The 25,000-nt window shown below is 40.7% G+C and overlaps 1 protein-coding gene and 1 long non-coding RNA gene across 4 annotated transcripts in view; one reads left to right on the top strand and one right to left on the bottom strand.

The window, feature by feature from the left end:
- LOC125310465 (copine-8-like) overlaps positions 1 to 25,000 on the bottom strand; it is a 155,507-nt gene that overhangs the window by 79,375 nt on the left and 51,132 nt on the right. For all 3 annotated transcript variants that reach the window (XM_048267924.1, XM_048267925.1, XM_048267923.1), the window contains 2 exons: positions 17,807 to 17,846; positions 911 to 987 (listed from right to left, as the gene is read on the bottom strand). In XM_048267924.1, coding sequence (XP_048123881.1) covers positions 911 to 987; positions 17,807 to 17,846 — 117 coding nt within the window. The remainder of the gene's footprint in view (positions 1 to 910; positions 988 to 17,806; positions 17,847 to 25,000) is intronic.
- LOC125310489 lies at positions 18,301 to 20,126 on the top strand. The gene is made up of 3 exons (XR_007196307.1): positions 18,301 to 18,378; positions 19,555 to 19,668; positions 19,939 to 20,126. It is a non-coding gene; the product is annotated as an uncharacterized LOC125310489 (long non-coding RNA).

Below are 25,000 nucleotides of genomic sequence, written 5' to 3'. Positions count from 1 at the left end.
TGTACCAACATTTTATGTATGTAAATAGAGGGTAACACATTAGATTTCTAATGATTAGTACTTACATGTAGGTAAGAGTTGGTGAATACTAGGGATGTAACGGTATGAAAATTGAACCTCACGGTTATAGTGACCAAAATTATCATGGTTTTCAGTATTATCGCGGTATTTTTAAAAATATGTTCAGAAAGCACTGATGGGCCTACACAAGCTGAAATAGTTTCAAAAAGTGTCCCGTTTTCTTGGTCATGTGCTATATGCTTATAGCTTAACTTACCCTACCATGACTTGGAGTTTGCTATTTCTGTTATTTGGATCCAATGAGTGAGACCAAAGTAAATGTTCAAAATAAAACTTTAGGCTACTGTATTCTCCTGATGACATGAGAGGAATGGGTTTAACGTGGATGCGAACATAGAAAGACTCAGAGTGGCTACATGATACAGTGCACGTTTTGCGGTGAAAATGTTCCACCTTTTAAAATCAGGTGTAGCCTAATCCGAATCCCAGTTAAAACCATCAATTAGACAACAGAATCAGTAGGGTACCAGTTTTGTTTCATTGTATCAGGCCTACTGTATGTCCAAAGCAGGCTCGGATGAAGCTGGGAGGGATTAAACACATGGTATCCACACCGTGGTAATCAACCACGATAATTATGATATTTGAAATGAAAGTTGATATTATGATAGTTGAAATTATCGTCAACATTTTTATTGCGGTTTACCATTATACCGGTAATCGTTACATCCCTAGTGCATACTTGTGCATGTGTGTGTGTGTCTGTGTGTGTATGTGCGTGCGTGCATGCATGTGTGTGTGAATGTGAGAGAGTGTACGTGTCTGTGTGTGTGTGTGTGTGTGTGTGTGCGTGCCTATGAGTGTGTGTGTGTGTGTGTGTATAACTCACCCGAGGGGTTTCTCCAAGCGGCCACCCAGCGAACCGACCACCTCACCCAGAGTACAAGAGGCCTGACCCAAGAAATCCTGCAGTGACACAGACAGAGGGAGCAGAAGGGAGGGAGAGAGAGAGAGAGGAAGAGAGAGAGAGAGAGAGAGAGAGAGAGAGAGAGAGAGAGAGAGAGAGAGAGAGAGAGAGAGGAGAGAGAGAGGGAGGGAGAGAGGGAGAAAAGCAAAAAGAATATTCAAAACCATGATGGAACAGACTGATTCATAACTCATGAGTTTGTGGCTGTGCTACATGCATGCATGTGGTGTGTGTGTGTGTGTGGTCCACTGATACTGCAGCTGTCTCCTCTCAGTTGCTTTCCTCTCAGTTGCTCTCTCCATCATATTGATTAGGTGCTACTGGTCACTGGAGCATAAACCCCTGGCTGAGCCTCTGATCACTCTGCCAAAACACACACCCACACACACACACACACTCACAGGCACACACCCACACACACACAAATACTGTAACTCGACTCAAACAGAGCTCATGTCTGGATTGCTTTTGCCCTCGTCATTAGGCATCCCCCTCTCAAGTGAGAGAGAGAGAAGGAGAGAGATTAATATCTAAAAAACATCATTAAAATTCTGGATTCACCTAAAATTAACCCCCAAAATTCACTACACTTTAAAGCATTTCAATCCCAAGAAGTGAGCCCTAAATCCAGTCCCCTAACTCAGTTGGTCTTGAAACTAACTAATCTACTAACCTCTAACACAGATTATGTTCAGACCAGCACTGCTTCCCAACCAATTAAAGTTAACCAAATTAACAAGAAAAACAAAGAATACTATTTGGAACATTGGAAGAACGAAACCAAAGCACAACACAAATTAGAATGCTATCTGGCCATTAAAAAAGATTATCAATTGGCAGATTATCTCTACACTGTCAGAGATACAAAGCAGAGACAGACCCGAACCAAGTACAGTTTGAGTGACCACAGTCTAGCCATAGGGAAAGGCAGACACAAAAAATCATGGTTACCCAAAGAGCAAAGGGTATGTGGTCACTGTATGACAGGGGAGGTTGAGTCAGAGGTGCACTTCCTTCTACACAGTGTGAGAGAAGGCATTATATAATTGCAATCCCACCCCACAGATTACGTATGTTACACCATTTCTCTTTTTTGTCTGTTTCATGTGTGTTATCCCTCTTTTTTTTCTTATAACAAACTGAAGTTTGTGTATGTGTGTGTGTATGTTTTTTTTCTCCTTCTCCTTCTTTTTTATGACTGTTATTTAGTCTTGATGAGTTCTAGACACTGTATGCTTTGGCAACACTTTTTTTACGAATTATCATGCCAATAAAGCGTTTTGAATTTGAATTTAAGAGAGAGAGAGAGAGAAAGAAAGAGAGAGAGAGAGAGAGAGAGAAAAGACAGAGAAAGAGAGAGAGAGTGGGAGGGAGAGAGGGAGCGGCCCTGTGGAAACCGATATAGTTTATAGTAAATATAACTCATATTTGGAGCGTTTATCCACAGTGTCTATGTGAGAATGTACACTGTCCTAGTTATGACACAAATCATAATACCAGCATTACACTGCATGACACTAATGCAAAATGCTAACTATCGCCAAAAGACACCACTTAGAATGTTAGCAAGCTTCTAGCAGAGCCAATAGCACTCCACCACCAGGGTGGTGTTGGCAAGGTGGCCAGTTCATAGTTTTAGACTAAAGCTGGCCTACTTTATTAATTTGATACATTTTTGTGTGATTTGAGAGAGAGAGAGAGATACAGAGAGAGAACTGTTTCACTAACACATAAACAATGGATACAACAATGGATACAAAACCAATTAAAAACAAAATCACAAGGCAAGATACAACGCTCACAGGCCCCAGACCTACAGGGTACATTAGATGACCACCTTTGTCAGCTAAAAGAAACACATTTGGGAAACACACTCTAGACTATACTTTAACAGTGCAGTGCAAAATCAATTCCCATCCAATCCAATTAATTTCCCATGAACTGTGATAGCTTCTTCCCAAAGTCTGAAAAGATGGAGAAGGCAAGAAAGAAAAGACATTTGAAAGAGAAAGATATGAAAAGGGGAACAAGGAATTGAGAGAATGAAAGAAAAAAGAAAAACACTGAGAGCACCAGGAATGAGGAAGGGGCATGTCAATGTAAACGGAGAGAGGGAAATGGACAAATGGAGAAAAAGAGAGATGAAAAGAGAGAAAGAGAGATTAAGTTTGTGAATGTGCATGTGTGTGACTGTGTGTGTGCGCGCGTGTGTGTGTGTGTGCGCGTGTGTGAGTGTGCGTGTGTGTGTGTGTATGTGAATGTGAATGTGCGTGTGTGTGTGTGTGTGTGTGTGTGTGTGTGCGTGCGTGCGTGCATGTGTTTGTGTGTTCTTGGAGTCCCTGCTTTAGCAGTTGCCTGTAGGGGTAAACAGGCTGACACTGAACCTTCAGACTAAATGTGCCTTCAAAAAACAAAATAACAAACACAAAAAACAAAAACAACAACAACATCGGCAGCAGCACTAGAGTCACCACTCCACCATACAGCAGCACTAGACCGCCCCCCTGCCATACAGCAGCACTAGACCCCCCCCATACAGCAGTACAGCAGCCCTAGAGTCACCACTCCACCATACAGCAGCACTAGACCCCCCCAGAAGACAGAGGTGCAGTTCAGTGCTGGGTCAGAAGACAGAGGTGCATTTCAGTCAAGGGCGTAGGTTTGGTCTCAGTTTTGGTGGGGACACATCCCCAACTCCTGTTGTCACAATACCAACATTATTGTTTCAATACCAATACTAAGTGAAGAATCTCAATTTCGATACTTTTGCGATTTTTTAAAACTTGATTTGGTTTGTGTGATTTGTGAGATGATTCACATCAGTGGCAATCATAGAATTTGATTGACCCTCCACACACACACACACACACACACACACACACACACACACACACACACACAACACAAACATACATAGAAAGTGATGGTTGTCATCAGTGTTGGGCAAGTTACTTCAAAATCGTAATGTATTATGTATTACTCATTACTGTCATTTCAAAGTAATTTGTTACATTATAATATGTATCTGAATTGTAAGGCTGTATCCCAATCCGTGAATTAGTGAAACACACTCAGCACACAGTGTACACACAGTGAGGTGAAGCACACACTAATCCCGGCGCAGTGAGCTGCCTGCAACAACAGCGGCGCTCGGGGAGCAGTGAGGGGTTAGGTGCCTTGCTCAAGGGCACTTCAGCCGTGCCTACTGGTCGGGGTTCGAACCGGCAACCCTGCGGTAACAAGTCCGAAGCGCTAACCAGTAGGCCACGGCTGCCCACAATTGCAATGTCCTTTTGTATCCAAGCCAATTAACAGAATAATGTCAGATATCTCAATGAACCACAATGACATCAATAGATGGTAAGGTGTTAAGTGTGTTTGAATTTCCTTCCTTGTGGCATCCTTTTCTGCATTCCACAGTGGGGAGAAGTTCACCTTGTTTAATTAAATAACAATTCTATTTCCTTATTAGCTGCATACTTGAGGTTGGAGATATTAAGGCAAGTCAAGTTTCTCACATACTGGAAGTTCAAGATATACAGCCTTATGATTTTCTTATTCAGTTCTACACTGGACTGGCACAGATACACAATTATGATTTTGGCCTATTGATTATAATGTGGTTAATTGTAAGTATAAGTATATTTTAATCTCTGCATTTAAGAAAATATAATCTCTGCATTTATCCCAATCCGTGAATTAGTGAAACACTCAGCCAGTAGGCCACGGCTGCCGAATTGAAAGCTCTGTCAGTTGTTTTGGATAAGCATCAGCTAGATAACCTGACCCTAGCCAGATGAATTTCACTCCGCCTAGCTCCACTCATCCATCTGGAACCGATCCATTGAAGTGTTGCTTCAGAAGGCCTAATCAAAAAATGCTTGCATATGATTGAATAAGCCACGTGTCCGTCCTCTATTGACGTGCTACTTCAACCACTCACATCAAAGCCAACCCGTGACGCTAATAACAGTCTCACAGTCACTTCTACACTATGTCACATCTATGAAACTCCCGCCCTGCGTCCTGATTGGCTGTAACATAAAATCGGTTGCAGAAATCACTCTCAATGGAAGAGGTCCCAGATGGATGTGAGTGAAGCTAGGCGGAGCTAAGCGGAACGAAATTCATCTGGCTAGGGTCAGGTTATCAGCTAGATGACTAAATGTAGATGACAGATGTCAAATTCTTGAATTATTCTTAATTCTGATGACACTACATGAACTTGCATACGGTATACTATTTGACATGACAGGGGCCAAATTGTTTTGTTTTTTACTGTATAGTTTATAGGCTCAATGTTTGGGATAAAAAAAGCTTTTTTGCAGTGCTTTCATACTTCCTTGAAAAAAGTATTTTGAGTATTTTCCAGAGGTGGAAAAAGTACGAAAATATTGTACTCAAGTAAAAGTACCAATACCTTGATGAAACATTACTCAAGTACAAGTTAAAATACCGATCTGAAAATGTACTTAAGTAAAAGTAAAAAGTAGTTCATTTAAAATGTACTTTAAGTAAAAGTTACTTAGTTTTTTTTTTTTTTTGGGGGGTTCCAGAACAACCAGTTTTACCAGAGACTTTCTGAGGAGATACAGCACTCAAAAAATCCTCCATAGTAATGCATGGGGTTAGTCAGTTGTCTACAAATATCACAACCCTTCCGCGGCAAAACGTTGACATGTGAATACATTGAGCCAATCATGTGGTGTGTTGTAAAATACATTGAGCCAATCATGTGGTGTGCTGTGAAGACATCGTGCCAATCATCTGTTGTGATCTCGCTGCTGGAGCAAGATTGGTGTCGTGAAGCCTTACGCACAACGCATTTCTGCCGAAATAGATGCACGATAAGTGCCCAAAAAGTGTTGCAATATGGCGCCCGAAAGGAGGTACTTGCCTGAAAAGGACTTTGGTCCTAGCTTCGAGTTGCTGCAGCCAGCAGCTAAGGCAGCCATGTTCATGCTCCCAGTGTGTAGCGCTGTAGCTGCAGCAACTTCGAGCTAGGTAAAACCGATTATTTCAGTTTTGTTCATACCGACAGCACTTTCGGTGGCGTTGAGAAATGGAGATCTATGTGAAAAATCACGGAGTTCTCCTTTAAGTTTGAGCAGTAGTTGATTTTCAAAGTTAGTTGCACTCATCCTTGCATTAAACTTTGCAGTGAACAGTAATCCAACTGAAAAAGCCCCTCACAGGCAGCTGAGGCAGGGAGGCCAATGTTGAGTTGTTTTTTTATATTTGGAAACAAGCAGAAGGTTCAGCAGATTAAAGGGCGTCGAACTGGGGGGGAGAGTGGGAAGTATAGGGCCCCAATGGAGGAGAGGGCCCATGAAAAGTGGAATCTGGGGTACAACATTTTCACCAGGCATTAGTAATAACTCAGGTAATCCACACATAAAAAAAAATCCAAACAACTCCATAAGTAGAGTCATGTGTAATGAAGTGGAATAACACAGGGAAAAAAGTATTGAACAAGCTAAGAAAAAGCACTAAGGCAAGGAAAGGGAAGGAACGAGCTGGAATCTGTAAGTAGTTAGAGTAGTTATCCTTTCTATCTGTGCAAATTAATATAAGCTTGGTTAGTATATTGATGGGCTATAAAAAGGTTTTTCATTACCAAGGTGTCACACAAGAAACATTTCATGATGGATAAAAAGCAAAAGCTCTCCCAAGACCTTTGCAACCTTATTGTTGCAAAACATATCAATGAAACTGGTTACAAATGCATTTCAAAACTTCAGAATCTTCAGTAAGCAGCATGGGAGCCATTATCTGCAAGTGGAAGAAACATCACTGCCATGCAGGATCTCCTCGCAATATTTCTGACCAGGGAGTCAGAAGGATAGTCAATTCCAAAAGCCAAGGACCACTCGGAGTAAGCTCCAGAAAGACTTGAAGGCAGCCAATTCAATTAAATTCAATTAAACAGTTCTGGAAGTAACTAAAGATCAAGATTCACAAGAGGGACCCCTGGAATCTGTTTAGAACAATGGGCCAAAATCACACCTGATACTGTGACTAATACGTTTTGTCATACAGGAAATGTCTTGAAGCTGTCTTTACAAACAAAGGCTTTTCCACAAAGTATTGAAGAAATTTCAGTAGGCACGTTCAGTACTTTTTTCCTGTGTCATTCCACTTTAATACACATAACTCTTATGTTTGGATTTTTTATACGTGTGTTAATATAATGTGTGGTGAAAATTTTGAATAGACTCACTGGAAATTTACGCTAATTACTGAAAAAAAAAAATATATATATATATGTCCACCATATATTTATTTTACCTGAATATTTTAACTTCCAAATTAAATGTCAAAATGAATGTCAGACGAAATTTAAAGTTTGACTGACTGGATTTTGTATACAAAACATAGTGAAAACTGTCTAAGGTCACTCTCCCTTGCTAAAGAGCTAAATGGTTTAGTCCGCCTGCACGATTCATAAGGTAGTCTATCTTTTGTTTATTTAGTTGAGCATCTCTAGTAGTGGACCGCTAATTGTTGTGCTGCTGGTGCAATGTTTTCTCCAAGAAAGCCAAGTCAGGTTACTAAAAAGAGACATCAAAATGAAAACAACTGCTAATAAACTTCTTTCCAAAGAAGGTGAGCACAAACGTCAAAACCACGAAATCCCATGGTGTTTGCTTGAATATCACAGCTATCATTAGTGCTAAAACGAACTGAGACAACCCATTGAAATAGCGGAAAATACACTTTCATAGGTTAGGCTACACATGTAATCTGATGCATCTCGTGATCCAGCTCCATCTCCATCCCTTTCAGAAAGACTGCATGGCGCCAGCTTGATGTCCTGTTGTAGGCTACATGCTGATCATTATCACTAGGCTAGTGGGTTAGGGCGCGATTTCTTTTCTCTCCCTTTCCGTTTTCGTTAGTCTTAACTTTTTTTTTTTACTCAAGTAACGGATGGGATTTTTTATGTAGCGAAGTACAATACTTCACTCAAAATGTAATCAAGTAAAATTTAAAATACCGATTTTATAAACTACTTAAAAAATACAAAATACACAGAAAAACTACTCAATACAATAACGTGAGTAAATGTATTTCGTTACTTTCCACCTCTGGTATTTTCTAAATACAAAAATACAGTATTTTATTTTGATACATTAAAAATGAGGGTAGGCCTATTAGGTAATTTATTTTGAAATACATTCTGATGTATTTTTGCCCATCCCTGCCTGTTCCCAGCATTAGCACAACACTTTACGATGGTTAGCTTGTCACCTGTGACGATATATGCTAGGCCTAAGTGACTGACCTATATGGGTGCGTTTGGAGATGCCTGATGAAATCAGGCGTTGTTGCCACACACCTTGCATGTAGCTGTTAAACTTATTTCCTCTGTGCACGGTTATTGTAACCGAAAGTAATGATAAAAGGCACAACTCCGGGAGGACTTCTTGTCGCCATGGTCAATGCATTTTTTATCTGTGAGTGTTTGCACATGCGTTACGTTACACATTATGGCAAAGGGGCCATGCCGCTCGTTATACGTTTTCCAAAGTACGCTGTATTTTGCAATAAAATAGAAATACATGAATACATTCAGATTAAAGCAATAATTGCATGAAATACAGCTTGTTCAGGAGTCTCAAAGCGTCCGAGTCTGAAGTCTTTTGAGTGGAGTCGTAAGTCAAGTCTGAAGTCATTACAGTGCATGTAAATGCACTGTTCTGTTATCCGAAGTCTTCTTCTTCTTCCCACCAAATTTCTGTGTCTAATTCAGCTTCAACCACTTCGTTCAAACTTTGTAACGTAGGTCTTGAAAAGGAGACTTGAGGAATGTATTTTTCACTTTTGTAAACTTTATACTTTTTGAGATATTAATAAAAAACAAGCTTATTTTTTCCCATAGACTTTGTATGGGGACTATGACATCATAATGGGCTAATTAACTTGATTTGCACCTGTATCAACTTCCAGCTGCTCAACTAGGTCCCATCAAAAAGCTAGTTAAACTGATTGCACCTGTATCAACTGCTTTCTGCTCAATTAGGCCAACTCTCTCTGTGTATCTCCATTCTACAAGGATGTAAGGCACATTCCATCCAACTTTCTATCCATTCATCCTCTTCAAACCATTCACTCATCTACCCATTAAACTATCCCATCAACATCCATTAAACAATCTGCCTATCAACATCCATTCAACTTTCTGTCTATCAACATCCATTACACTATCTACATTTAACTTTTAAACTATATACTCTGTCTCAGGCTTTAAACATACAATCTGGCTCTACAGATCCTGTTCAACTATTTCCTCTGCCCACAACTGTTTCAAAATAAATGTCCTCACTACAATAATTCACTATTAAATAATTTAACTATTTAAACTACTCAACTATTTAACTGTTCAGCCATTTCAACTGTCAGTTGTTATCAACTATGACTTCTGCCAACTGTTATCAAATAAAAGTTTGTTTTGTATTTTATGTTAATATACAGTATGTTTATATTTTCATGCACTGGTAATTTCCTCGAAATTACATTTTCTAGTTGTTTTTGCGACCTCATTGTTTTAGGCTAGTGAAAAATAGTTTTTGCAAGTGCAAGGATATGTGGACTTAATTAATCCTGTTTGCTATGTCATTAGATAAAATAAATGTTCAAAAAACTAAAAAGTCAAAGAAAAGCTTTATGGGATGAAATCATAGAAGAAATATCTGGTGTCTCGCAATGTTTTTTAATTTCTATTGAAATGCACCTAGTTTATCTTTTATTTCTTTGCATTGTGCAGGCTACATTCACAAACACACTGCAAGATTGGCAGCCTAGTGACTTCTTTTCTGTGCTATAGCCTATGCGACTCTCCGTACGGCACACCCATATTCAACATTGGTTGAAAGATTACAGAAGCTAGGTTTAGCTGTGACAATATCCTGGGTAATCCTAACAGCTAATGTTATTTTACACAGTATACTAAAATCCGAATTTGAAAGCCTGGTCACTAGTCGCCAGTTTGTATGGCTAGTTTGCCTACTTAGACTCTGCATAATGAAAAAGCTTTGTATGTCCCCTTTCTTCTTCTTGGGTGGCATAGCTAATCTACAAACCACAAAAAGGGGCAAACATGTACATGCTGAAGGGCAAAGGGAATATCAAAATGTTTTACTTTGGCCTTTTATGGGGTATGTATTGGCAGACAGCCCTGGTAACTTACGTTGTCGTTGACACACCTGCTAAACTTGACTGCCACTGCAAAGTATCCTGTGCATTGGCATTCTCCATCGCGTGTAGCCTGCGTGTCAGATAACCCTGACGTTTCTTGTATTGTCGTGCTGGCTGTCGGAATGATCAGCAGTACAAATAAGTTCGCTAAAATATTGGTGGGGACAATTTTGTCATCTTAACATTTTGATTAGGACAAGTCCTTAGCGTCCCACCCTAAATCTACGCGGTTTCCCTGGCCAGGGCTAATGGATCTTACACTTGGCAGAAGTTATGGCCAGAAGTTATGGCCTTCTGAATGGATCTCAGCAGAACCGGCTTTCTGAAGGGTTCTCGGCAGAACCGGGCTGCTGAGTGGGGATCAAAAATCAAAGATTCTGTGAGGGAGCAGCGAGGCTTTGCATCCTTTGAACTCTCCTCTCAGCCTCCCACACACACACACACACTGCATGACCGAGGTCTGCCATCTCTGAATCCTCCTCTCACAAAAACATACACACACACACACACACACACACATAAACACACATACACAAACACACACACACAAGGTCTAACATAGGTCAGCCAACAGACCGTGGCAGGGATACAGCACACTAATGCTAATCTACTGCATTATGTTCCACTCTAAAGGGCCTCACAAACTAAGAGCCCATTACTGATCTGAGAAAGAGGTCTGCAGACAGGACATACATACAAGCACACACACACACACACACACACACACACACACACACACATACACAGAGAGACAAACACACACACACACACACACACACACACACACACACTAGAGGTCTGCAGAAAGGCCATATAGAGCAGGCAAACTGTCCCCATTAGATTACATTACAATACATTACTTAACATAACATGTCATTTAGCAGACCTTCTCCTCCAGAGCGACCCACAGCGAGCTAACTACAGGGACAGCCCCCCTGGGGCAACCCCGGGGTCACTAGTTCACACATTGGACTGCTTGCCATGAGTGCTGTGAATCAGGCTTGTGCAAAATTCCAGAATTGAATTGAAACTGGCTCTTAAATTCCAATTAAATTCTTGAATTTCACTTGCATTTCAATTGAGGTAGCAAACAGGAAGCAGAATTGCAATTCGAATTGTGCACAACCCTGCTGTGAATAAGCATGTTTGGCTTGGTAGCATTGGACTGCTTGCTATGAGTGCTGTGAATAAGCATGTTTGGCTTGGTAGCTGGCCGTGGTGCTGGGATGCCAATTCGGTTATTGAGTGATGATTCAATAATAGGCCATTAAATCTTTTTCCGGGTCCAACGGCTTTCAGAGCCGCTCGGTTTTCTCCATAGACAGTAAATTAAACTATTTTTTTCCGCTATTAAAAGTAGCCTTTAAGCTAGCAGGTAACTCTTGATTGTATCATCTGGCTGCACAGCTAATCGTTTTTTTTTTTACCCTCAATAAAACGGAGGTGCTGGTGATAAGTTGCAAAAACTGGCCGACTGCACTAGTAAACATTTTTTAAACCAAAAAGCTGTTGGGTCTGTGACGTCGGACTTAACAACCGAATACAGGAGATCACACGTGTGTGATGTCCACTGGCGCCCCCTATGGATAAGGAGTAATATGAGCTTAGAGCTACTAGTGAAATGGAGGAGAAAGAGAGAAGGTGGGAAGCTTTCAACGTGTGACAAACAGTATGTTGGGGGCAGCCGTGGCCTACTGGTTAGCGCTTCGGACTTGTAACCGGAGGGTTGCCGGTTCGAACCCCGACCAGTAGGCATGGCTGAAGTGCCCTTGAGCAAGGCACCTAACCCCTCACTGCTCCCCGAGCGCCGCTGTTGTTGCAGGCAGCTCACTGCGCCAGGATTAGTGTGTGCTTCACCTCACTGTGTGTTCACTGTGTGCTGAGTGTGTTTCACTAATTCAAGGATGAATGCAGAGACCAAATTTCCCTCACGGGATCAAGAGAGTATATATACTTATACTCAGTGGCGGACCGTCAGGGCCGTCAGGGCCTTCAAGGCCTTCTCTGAAGGCCCAACTATTTTCAAACGAATGAAAAATACTAGTGTCTTTAATAACATTTTACGGATTGGGATAAATGCATTATGATTATTCGCTTCTTCTTCTCCTTCCCGATCGTTCTTGACTAGGCTACTGCCATAATCCTACCCCTGTCCGCTATATTTGATTGACAGATTGTGTGAACAAATAGTGATGGCGTTCGATAAATTTTTATCCAATCGCATGTCTTCCCTTGTTAAGGCCCGCATCAGGCCTTCACAAGGAATCACTGCGTTTTCGGTACCTAAGCAACCATTAGAAATCATATGTTTGGATTCGGGTTGATTGATGGCTACATCTGACTGATTAGCCAATCACCTATTATGGCGAGGAAGGCAGGTCTGACTGCAGGGCCTGCAATGTTCGAAAAGAATATCCGGAACCATTCATCACGAATTTTGACGCTATCTATTTGACTTGAGGAACTTCGTTAGCATCTTCTGTCAGTCAGACTGACATTCACTGGAAACATACAGTACATGTCACACTGACATGGCTATGGTTATAGCTATGGCCAGTATATTGACCATTTTTGTTTAAAACATTTTTATATTGATAAGCCTTTATTAAGCAAAATTATATCATGTAAAGTTACAGTGTCAACTGGACTACATGTTAGAAAGTGCACATAATGCCAGCTAGCTCTGCACGTAGCTGGTCAGTAGCCTATGCAGGAATTGGTAAGTTTTGTTTCATGTTTATTTGATAACATAGACGTGTAATACATGCTTGTAATCTGGCCCTTTTCTATATAATAAAGTGTTTTTGTGCTGCTTGCAAACCGCAGTGCTTGGTTACTACTAGATTGTATGCTAGCTTGAAGTTGTGTGTGAGTTGATGTGGCTTTGGTGAAGCTGTCTGGATCGGCATCTATGTGGAAATTGTCATTTGCCTTGGTTTCCTGCCCTGCTAGTTAGTCTGACTATTTATCTGTGTTTTGTGGACATTATTGGTGAAATCAATGGCGTGGCCATCAGACATTAAGAAATAGGCAACAGTAGTAGCAGGGCAATACATTTTCTGACTTTTATGTTTAATATAATGGTGGTGTGCTGAGACATTTTCTTATCCTTTTTTGTTGAGACACTTTCGCATAAATATGTTTGGCAAACACTGTAGGATAGCCTACTGTAGTTCCACATTAGCTTTTGAGTAATCAGAGCAGCAGCACAACCTAAAAAAGTTGCACTGTAACGTTAACGTTAAAGCTACAGCTAAGTAGGCGAGGATGATGGCCAGATGCTATTCGCCTAATAAAGATCTAAGCAATGCGGAATTCAGCTCGGAACATTAATTGTTTGTCTAACGAATATTCTAGAGTGCTACACAGAATTGCGTGAGAAAGAGAAAACTCCCAACCGACAGTACTCGATGACCTCGAGAAACGGAGATCTATGAGAGAAATTGCAGGAATTCTCCTTTAACTGGCAAACTACTCTTTATTACTGTCTAAATAGCACTGATGCATCATGCAGGATTAATTCTATTATTACTATCTAACTATCTAAATAGCACTGATGCAGGATTAATTCTATTATTACTGTCTAAATAGCACTGATGCAGGATTATAAAGTGTTACCAGAGACGGTTGATAAAGCGAGACGATTCATAAGAGGGTAAATTCTGGCGTTGTGGACGTGGGTTCAAGCTGTCCGCCCATTTAGGAGTCTAGCGGGAGGTCCAGTGTCCAGTGTATGTATTCCTATGGGAGAAATGAACATTTTCACGGAATATGACCAATCCCTTAGCCCTACATTCACCGATGTAAGTTTTGAACCCATTTTCTAGAAGCCACGTGTCTCCCTAACATTCCAACATTGAAATTGTATTTTCCAACGAAACAAATAAATACAAAAATAGCTTTGTTCGTGATCTGTCACTGTCTCCTCAAAGCTCTGGTGCACAGCCACCTGTTCTCAGAGGCTCTAAACTCAGAGATGGTTGATAAACTAACCTAACATATTTTTTGCTAGAACTAGTAGACTACCACAAAGTTGCTGAACATATGTTACTTCAGGTTTGTTTGCAACAATATATACGTTTAACCAAAGTTCTTAGCTGCTAGCTAGCTAGCGAACATTCCCATTCACTTTCCGTTTACTGTGCTAACGTTAGCTAGCTAGCTAGCTAGCTCGGTTAACGGGGCAAAATTAAATTATTCATTCCGTGTCCGAAAGAGTGTTTCATTGGCATCACACACAAACAATGACTGTAAAATAGTATCCAAAATTATATGTATATGTTATTATTGCTTATTCAGAAAAAAGTTTATGTTTTGACACGCCTATTTAGGAGTCCGGAATTAGTGCCATTTCGTTCCATTGGTGAATCGTCTTGTGATTCATCTTAGTTAACAATCGAATCTTTGGTGTAACCTAACTATCTAAATAGCACCGATAGCACTGCTTAAATCGTAGCTAGTGTCCTCTACACTGTAGCTTGGGTGCTATTTCTCATTTCTGCATTTCTGTAGGGCATCTTGGATCAAATGCTTTGGCTAGATGAATACATGTAAAAGTGATATTTATGTAAAAGTGATATACATCTAAAAGTGATATTAATGTAAAAGTGATATAAATGTAAAAGTGATATTTATGTAAAAGTGATAAAAATGTAAAAGTGATATAAATGTAAAAGTGATATACATGTTTAAGGTCCTGAGACCCTCTTGATCTGAGATATCGGTGGGTGAACAGGACCTGACAAACTACCAACCCTTTACTTACTGTCCTTATATTTCACTACTAATCTGGCACAGCGGTTTCTGTACTAGTGTGTTCATGCATATTATTATTCCCCATTTGAAGCCCAGGTCTGCTGTTCATCTGCTGATACTGCTGGTTTAATAAGCTGATTTTCCCCTGCCGGTAACCGTAGGAACGCGATCCAGCACTAGGCAACGGTGATGTCAGAATGGAGTGTGTAATGAGTGTGTGTGTGTGTGTGTGTGTGTGTGTATATAATATGTCTGTGTGTGTGTGTGTGTTTAGTGTGTGTGTGTGTGTAATGCAGAGCCATGGGGCTGGAAATGGCTCTCTGCTACTGTAATAACTTCAGCAGGACACCAACTGGGGTTTTGTGTCCCCCCCATACAACCCACTGGGGAGAGTTAATACCTATTAATAATGACATGCATGCACACACACACACACACACACACACACACACACACACACTCACTCACTCACTCTCTCACACACACACACATACACACACACACATACATAGAGTTTCTTAGAACCAGAACTGAATTCAGCTGATTGATGCCTTTGAAACACCAGGGAGGTCAACGACTTTCTATCCAAAGCAACTAAGAGTGCACACACACACACACACACACACACACTCCAGTTCAGTTCTTCATGGTGAGTTGCCTCAGGGGCGTCGACCTCTATGGTAATCTACCCTCTGTTCATGTTTATTTTGCAGGGGAACAGAATGCTCGGGGAAGGATGTTTATTTCCGGGTTTTATGATTTAAAGATGCAAATCTGAAGTACAAACTCTACTTTCAGCGGCAATGATGGTTTTCAGCTCTCACTGTGGAGGAATGTCAGAGCCTCTGGCGTTGGGATGGCCCATTTCAACTCAGTGGTGCTCTCTGCTGAGCTCTGAAGAGCCACATAATAACATGGGTTATCACATTCAGAAATCGGATGTTATTATGATTCCAAATCTGCCAAACATAGGACACTTGGGACTTTAAAAGGATTTCAGCATTCATTTTCTCACCTTTAAAAACTATATCTGCCATCTGTGCTGTATATAGTATTGTTTACATCCATGCCAGAGTTTTCGCTTGTAAAAAAATGAGGTTTCGTTTTCCGGACATTTTGATGATATGCCGGTCAAACATCCTATTATCGCTTCTTATTTAGTCAAGATGAGGAAAACTGGAGACAGGCAATGTAATGAATGACATAATCAGGCTGCAGAATGCAACATGTTCATTAGCCTAACTTATACATGCTAAGATCTAGCCAGTCTAGCCATGCTGTTTTCATGGACAGCAAGAATCTGCTTTGTTCGTTGTTTTAAATAGGCTACGTTGTTTGTTGCTGCTATCCACGTTATCTCCACAGTTTCACTTGTGCAGATGCACACATACATTGAATGAGCGCTCACTCCACTACCCAATGCTATGCCTCTTTATTTGATAACACTAAATTAAGAAATATTTCCTATTCTGGAAAATATAGTTTCTTTTTCTTTCGGTCCGCGGTTCAATGATCCCATTTGATTGTGCAGCAAATTATCCGCGGACCAGCAATCTCCTCGTCGAGGAAGCCCTAACCCTGCAGATCACAGACAGAGAAAGCATGCTTTGGGAACAGAACACAGTTGCATGTGTAGTCATGGGTCTGTCAGTCTACACGGAGAGTGTCTTGGTGCGGCCGCACCCCCTGCAACTTTACTTCCAACCTCACTGATTCCGACAGATACGGCCGACACTTCTGCTTTTTCTCTGGTGGTGGTGGAGCTGACCGGACATCTGAGGCTTCAGGTGGTACCAATGTATCATCATCCATCGCGTCTAGCCTCTGAAAAAACTTTTAAGGCTAGTCTGCCTGGGCCTGGCCATGTTTGAACCGTCTCACTCATTCGTTCGTTGTTTAACAGACGTTTTAAGCCTGTGCTTACTATTTGAAATGCAGCATAAGCGTTGTTTAATAACTTTCAAACGGTAGAGCCTGTTCCTTTAAAACATAGCTAGGCCTACATTTTAGGCTTATTCTCAAATTAAAATTGTGTTAGGGGAACGGAATTATTAGCCAATTTCAATTGGACAATTTGACTGGCGAGATTTAATTTTGTCGGACATTTTTTTTCTGGCCAATGTCCGGCAATTACAGTACACTGGAAATATATATATATATATATATATATATATATATATATATATATATATATATATATATACACACAGCTCTGGAAACCACTGCAAATTTAAATAAGACTGTCAACTAATTTGAATGTCAATCAGCAACCGTAGGATGACATCAGATATATGTGCAGTGGTCTCTTAATTTTTTCCAGAGCTGTACATCCAGTATATGTTTCTAGCATACCTCAATAGAAATGAACTACAGCACCAGCGCTGGGAGAATGGAGGAGTCTTTTCACTTTGACAGCTGTTCCCCCCTGCAGGTGTACTGTGGATGTGTTAAACACAGAGAGGACCAGAGCTCCAGGCAACACACACACACACACACACACAAACACACACACACACACACAGACCACTAACATAGGCAAATGAGCTGGATAAGTATTCTACACAGTCACAGGACACACATGGGGGGGGGGCTAATGCACAGCATTTCCTCTCAATGTAATCATGTGCAATCACTGGGGTAACGGGGCACAAAGAACAGAAAGCAGGAAGTAACACGGATGAAAGAGAGATAGAGAGGGACAGAAGAAGGCAGGATGAGCAGAGAGAGAGATGAAGAGAGAGAGGGAGAGAGAGAGAGAGAGAGAGAGAGAGAGGAAGAGAGTGTATGTGTACTGTATGTGTAAATGTGTATGTCTGTGTGTGCGTGCGTGCGTGCGTGCGTGTCTGTGTGATGGAGGACACTTACATGCTTTGACAGGTTGGTGCTTTTGGAGTCGACATCATACCTGTAAAACAGAGCACACATGAGACACCTGGCACAAGCAGCTGATGCTTTTATCTAAATTTGTGTGTGTGTGTCTGTGTGAGTGTGTATGTGTGCGCATGCGTGCGTACATGTGTGCGTACATGTGTGCGTGTGCGTGCGTGCGTGTGTGCGTGCTTGTGTGTGTGTGTGTGTGTGTTACGAGGACAGTTGGCTGTCCTCATAAAAATAAACCCTATAAAACCTTTTCAGCATGATTTAATGCCCAAAAAGTGTTTTTCTCAAAAGTCCTTATGTACCAAAAACCTGACATATTTTGTATATTTGTGTGTCCGCCACTGCCCCCTATCGGTGGTCGTGGTCCCCGCATGCTGCGACACACAAGTGCGGGAAATTATACACAACACAGGAAATTATACACAACGCGCAAAATTAGAAGCTAAATCAACACTGCGCATGCTCATACTGATTGGCTAGATAGAAGACAGCTGCTACACCTGTGACCACCAGATTCATTTGCTGGGAGTTCTGGAAATGCACGTTGTGGAGAGAAGGTAAAAAATCCATAACAAAACGTTTTAATAGGTAGGCCTAATAGTAGTGTTATTATGGTATGTAATATGGGTAAATGCTGGTTGAATGACATAATGTTAAAGACTTACAAACGAAAATGGCCTACTGTGTGATAATTCCATATAGCCTACTACAGCCCAGAGATAGCACCAATAGACTGTATTCCAAGTAGACTAAGCGTTTTTATTCCCAGCGATTCTCCCAGAATTACCTATTGGTAGGAAATTTACTTGACCTAGGCTACTGTTAGCTGGCTAGGTGCATGCTATTGTTATTGCCAATGCTATTGCAGGGAGACCGAACCCTCTGATCCAGGTAAGTGGCCTGGATATTTGAACTACCACAAAGAAATTAGTCAAGGAATAACAAACATCAATGTTGGCAGATCAGTTACGACCGGTAGTGTTGAAAGATGGTATATCGATGTTATTTCATCCATTTGGTAAGATTAACACTATATTCAGAGCATTGCTAGCTATCGGATGGGAAAAGTATATTGAAGAGGTCACGTTGGACAAACTAAGGCTTTAGACGAATAACGTAATTTATGAATACATTGTCAGACAGCTGTAAATGTATTTTGTTTTTGTTTGCTTTTCATCAGAGGCGTCAGACTTTTACTAACGTCAATTTCGCTAGCAAACTACATTAAAACGTTGCTCTTTATGCTTAGCATTAGCTTGGTAGAACGCTTAGCCTAAACCACGAACAGCACACAGTGGTATTGGGGGAGGGAAGGGGGGTTACAATCGTGACTATCAATGTTAAACTTTATTTGAAATCTGAATTGTTACAATTTCTTTGACGATGTAAGGGAGGACACGCCCATCTAGACAACTAGTAGACTAAATATTAAGTTGCCCAACATTAACTTCTACGTGAGGAAATTATAGCCAGAGGTTATGGCTTGGCAAGCTTAATGTCCAGCACATAGAATTTTGACAGCTTTCACAATTGCCTAAGCTAAGGTCTGTGGTAAATGAGTGCTTTGTTTGGAATTACGTTGGGTTTATCCTTTGACATCTTCTGTTTCTCTATTTCTTTGTATGCATTGTCATTTAGTATCTGAACATACTGTTTTAATATCCATGGTATTAGTGAGATGAAGAGTAGTGAAGTTGTTTTGTTGTTTACATTTTTGTTCTTAATTTCCTTAGTAACTTCTGTCATGCCAAGGAGGACTACTCCCCTTCAGGATGCCACTAATCACATCCTTGCAGGAAGAGACAAGAATTCAGTGTTAGAAATCAAATATATTAATCCAGTTAAAGGTGAGTGACTGACACTGTAGGCTAGACTGAAGGTTACACGTCACTGGTTCTTGAATTGATATAATGACCAGTGGTTTTCAGTCTATGACTATTAATTGTACAAACATCAATATAAATTAAAGTTGATATCTTAGTTAATAGTGGGCCTGTCTGTTGTTGTATTCTACACTTGGAAATGTATTCATTATTGTACATGAGGAATTGGGGAGGGCACAACGTTGCATTGTAGCAATTTATAGGAATAACTTAGTTTTATGTGGTTATTTGCAGTGCAGTGCAAAAAGGAAGAGATGTGGCTTCCCATCTGCTTCGATCAACTTCATTCTACAATTTGGTGCCTTGTGCTCATCGTTTACCAGTCATCCAAATGACCTATCTTCAAGTGCTCCATCAATGCTGCAAATGTACAAACATCATGCACTAAACAGACGTTTATAGTGACACTTGTACCTTCATTTTTAAGCAACTACAGTACACTAATGTCAACATCCAATACAAGTATAGTGTTCGATGCACAGTTGATGCAAGTTAAAGTGCAACATGAGATCTTTACTTCAGAAATCCTGACTTCTCACTATAGTAATCTAAACATATTAGTCATTCTAAACCTACCACCATGTCTTCCGCTTCCATGTGAAGTCAAACATGAAGATCGAACATGCATTGTGGTACAGTTTACGCCTATGTTCAGCTTCAGCTGCATCAATGAGCTCCCATCTATACTCCACCACAAAGTCTCCTTGATTGAAAACAGCTACAGTGAAGATACCACGACCTGCAGACACAACCTTATTAGAGTAACAGGGGTAGCAGACTATCCACTGGATACAACTCAAATTACGGCTGGAACTGAAATCACTTATGACTATGGTGGGAAAGAATGGCCCTGGCGTAAAGAGGTGGGTATTTTTGACTTCTTCCCCATATGAATTGATGTCAAGGTTTAAAAAGTATAGCCTATATTGTGACATCTTGATAAAAAGGAAATCCTCTCTTTGTGTTAAGATGTGTCAGTTTCATGAGGCCACAGAGATTACACAATACCTACTGTATCGCTTGTTAATGCTAACAATCATAACCAAAACACAGAAGTCACTGCTTGGTGAGAGTCACATCTTGGTGGTCTTCAATCTGGTTTTCAGTCAATCGTGTCTCTCTCCTACCCTGGAAATCCAGAGTTCTCACGAGAGCACAATGAAATTGTCTCTGCGAGACACTCTGGCAATGATGCATGTTACTTTTACCCCGATATCCCGGGGAACCAGCTAAACTGATGAAGACAACACTGTAACGTTGGAGGACAGCACACATTGGTCGTAGTGTTATCTGATTGCGTCAAAGTCCGAAATCATTCAGAGTAAAACATGGTCTAGTGTTATCCAATTGCGTGCAGTGAGATTTTTAAAAGCATGCTTGTTGCCGCCCCTCGAGTTCGGCCATTACTGTACATTGTTCGTGACCAGACCCTTAATCTTTCTAGATTACCAGGGTCTGTATTTTCCAGGCTATCTCTCTCCCAGATGATGCCAGCAAGCTTATCTGTATGTTTTGTATATATTCCCCCTACTGTTACAACCACTGCTGCCCAATTTTTTTCTGTTTAACTTGTTTAGACACAACTCAGTGGTGGAAGCTTCCCTTCTGGCCAACACTCCGTTGCAGAGCTTAGTGACCACGCCCATGACTTGGAACCCGATGTTTTCTCTACAGACTTATTCAGAGGTGAGTCCCTGCTTGAAGAAGTAATGCCTGGTAAATACTGGGGTCTTGCAAGGCACTGTGTCTTCATGTCCTGTGTTGTCTTCAACAGACACTGAATTGAGAGCAGAGTGTCAGTCATCCAGTCCCACACCAGACAGCCCTGCGCATGCATTTACAGTCTATAAATCTTTGTCGGTACAGATAGTCATCACTTCACACTTTGTTCCCCTGTCTACATCGTTTTCAGTGTCATAAACTTAAAGGTTTGAGTGAAATGGACACTGTACCAGTTGATGCCTGTTCATCTTTGCATATTGCTGTTAATTTTTTTAGGTGCACAGTGGTCAGTGTGAGGGGATTGGAGAAGTTGGTGTCATCCCCTGTGTTCTCAGCAGAGCTTGCCAGTGGTCAGTTATAGTTTTCAGTAAATGTTGTTAACTTCTGGCAATGCATGTCATGCCTGCTAAGGGTTTGCAGCATGAAAAATGTGGCAATATCAGGCCATTTTTCTATGTCTTAATGGACATTTTGAGTAGAATATTGTCTGTCAGGGATGTGAGTTGAGTATAGTATACCTATATGTGGTTTTATGACTTGAGGAAAGTCAAACACTGAATCTCCCTGTGTTCTCTTGTACAGAGACTGAATCAAGATCAGGGTGTCAATCATCCAGAGCCACACCAAATGACTCTGCTTGTGAGGTGAGTTTGAATTTACCTGTGTTTTGAAATTGATCAATGGTTAGAAGTACTGTGATGTTCCATGGAACATAATTTTCAGTGTTTTAGTTAGGGCTGCAGCTATCGATTATTTTTGTAATTGATTAATCTAGCACTTTATCGATCGATTAATCGGATCTTTTTTTTTTTTTTTTCGTTTTTAAACAACCAATACAAATAATGCATAACGAAAATGACGTGGCTGTTCAAGCAATTGCCACAGAGGTATTTATTCTAACTCCAACATTTGGCTTCAAAACTAAGCCCATTTATTGCAATTTACCCATTTAGTGTTTAGAAGTGCTAGTGCCAACAATTAAATAATGTTAAAAATGCTCTCTGTAAAATTGCAGCCTCTTGTGCATGACTGAGCTGGGCGAACAAAGCTGTCCATACTATGTTGTGAAGTCTGTGTTGCAAACACGTGCACAGATTTTTCCAGATAGTCCAGGGTTAATCAACATATTTCCTTGCAGTTTGAGGCTATGTAGTGCTGTGGCTAGGAAGAAGAGAATAATCAGTTTCCTTGCCCCCATCAGTTAGTTTCCTGCTGTTCGCTAGTGGTCTGTATTGTAGAACATTTTTTCATTCTTCTTCCTACCTACAGCACTCGCTGTCTTCAAACAACAGGGCTGTAGGTTGATTTACCCTGGACCTGGAGTTTAACTTTTAGTGTTAAGCAAAGACAATGATTGGTAGAGATCCCTGTTGCCATTTCTTTTTTTTTTTTACAGATAATTGAAGTTAAGCAGGGTAAATCTAAATTTGGCTTTGGACACAGCTTCCAAAACTAGATGTGTTTTTTAAATGAAGGTTTACTTCATTATTTAGAGGAATTGTCGTCTTTGCCATCATCACAAGAGAAGCATATCTTTCTCTTTTTTGTGTGTGATGACAGTTAGCTAAACGTAAGTCACAGGAATTGAATAGATATGCTTCTATATTATAAAAGTAACTTTTTTCCCCTTTTCATCTCTCCTGATGGATTTGTAGAAAAGTACATGGATTTGTGTGAAAGTAACAATTTATACTCATGTAGTGACTCGTGTGTGTGTGTGTGTGTGTGTGTCCTCTCAGTAGTAGTCAGTCTTTCCCTGTGTGTCCCTCTCCCCTCCTGTGGTGATGTCATCTGACATTCTATTTCAAACCCACTGAGACACAAATGAAAAGGACTGTGTGGGTGTCCTGGCATTCCCACATGACGCACGCACGCACGCACGCTCACACGCTCACACACACACCCACACATACACCCTGAGTATCAAAGCCATAAGCAGAGACAACCTATTACACACAAACATGCCATAATCCATTAGAAATTCAACCTTGTTCAGGAACAACTTAATGCTTCCTCAAAATTACACACTTACTCACACAAACCAACACACACACTCACACTCACAAAAACACACACAAATGTATTAAGATAAATACTGAGAATAAATACTGTGTGTGTCCTGTGGCCTGTACATAGAACACACCCGATCATTAATGTGTGTGTGTGTGTGTGTGTGTCAGAAATATGAGAACACACCGATAATTAATGTGTGTGTATTATTGTCAAATATGAGAACACACCGATAATAAATGTGTGTGTGTGTGTGTGTGTGTGTGTGTGTGTGTGTATGTGTATCCTGTACATGAGAACACACTGATCATTAATGTGTGTGTGTGTGTGTGTGCCCTGTGCGTAGGAACACATTGATGGTGGCTGGTTCATCTGTATTACGTTCAGCATTCCTGCTGCTTAATTAAAAGTAACAATTTATGTTCAAGTAGTGACTGGACAGCATATGCTGTGTGTGTGTGTGTGTGTCCTCTCTAGTAGTAATGTCTTTCCCTGTGTGTCCCTCCTGTAGGGTGATGTCATCTGACATTCTATTTCAAACCCACTGAGACACAAATGAAAAGGACTGTGTGGGTGTCCTGGGTGTCCTGGCATTCCCACATGACGACGCCGACGCGACGCCACTCATTGCAGCTCACACACACCCACACATACACCCTGAGTATCAAAGCCATAAGCAGAGACAACCTATTACACACAAACATGCCATAATCCATTAGAAATTCAACCTTGTTCAGGAACAACTTAATGCTTCCTCAAAATTACACACTTACTCACACAAACCAACACACACACTCACACTCACAAAAACACACACAAATTTATTAAGATAAATACTGAGAATAAATACTGTGTGTGTCCTGTGGCCTGTACATAAGAACACACCGATCATTAATGTGTGTGTGTGTGTGTGTGTGTCCAGAATATGAGAACACACCGATAATTAATGTGTGTGTGTGTGTCCAGAATATGAGAACACACCGATAATAAATGTGTGTGTGTGTGTGTGTGTGTGTGTGTGTGTGTGTATGTGTATCCTGTACATGAGAACACACTGATCATTAATGTGTGTGTCCTGTACATGATAACACACTGATCATTAATGTGTGTGTGTGCGTGTGTGTATGTGTGTCCTGTACATGAGAACACACCAATCATTAATGTGTTTGTGTGTATGTGTGTCCTGTATATGATAACACACTGATCATTAATGTGTGTGTGTGTGTGTGTGTGTGCCCTGTGCATGGGAACACATTGATCGTTAATGGTTCCATCTATGTTACGGTCAGCATTCCCCTGCTGCTTAATTAAAGTAACACAGAAATACTATGTTCAAGCCTATGCATGATGGACAGCATATGCTGTGTGTGTGTGTGTGTGTGTGTGTGTGAATTCCCTGTGTAAGAGAGAAAGTGTCAAAGTGTCAATTAAACAAATAGGATATCAGGGAAGCAACGAACCACTGCAAATTGATGAGAAAAAAATGAAAATGTGTCTATGTGTGTTGGTCTATATGTGTGTGTGTGTGAGTGTGTCTATGTGTGTTGGTGTGTGTGTGTCTATG

This window comes from Alosa alosa, chromosome 17, assembly GCF_017589495.1.
Source record: "Alosa alosa isolate M-15738 ecotype Scorff River chromosome 17, AALO_Geno_1.1, whole genome shotgun sequence".
NCBI lineage: Eukaryota > Metazoa > Chordata > Actinopteri > Clupeiformes > Clupeidae > Alosa > Alosa alosa.
This window is presented reverse-complemented; position numbering and strand designations above follow the sequence as displayed.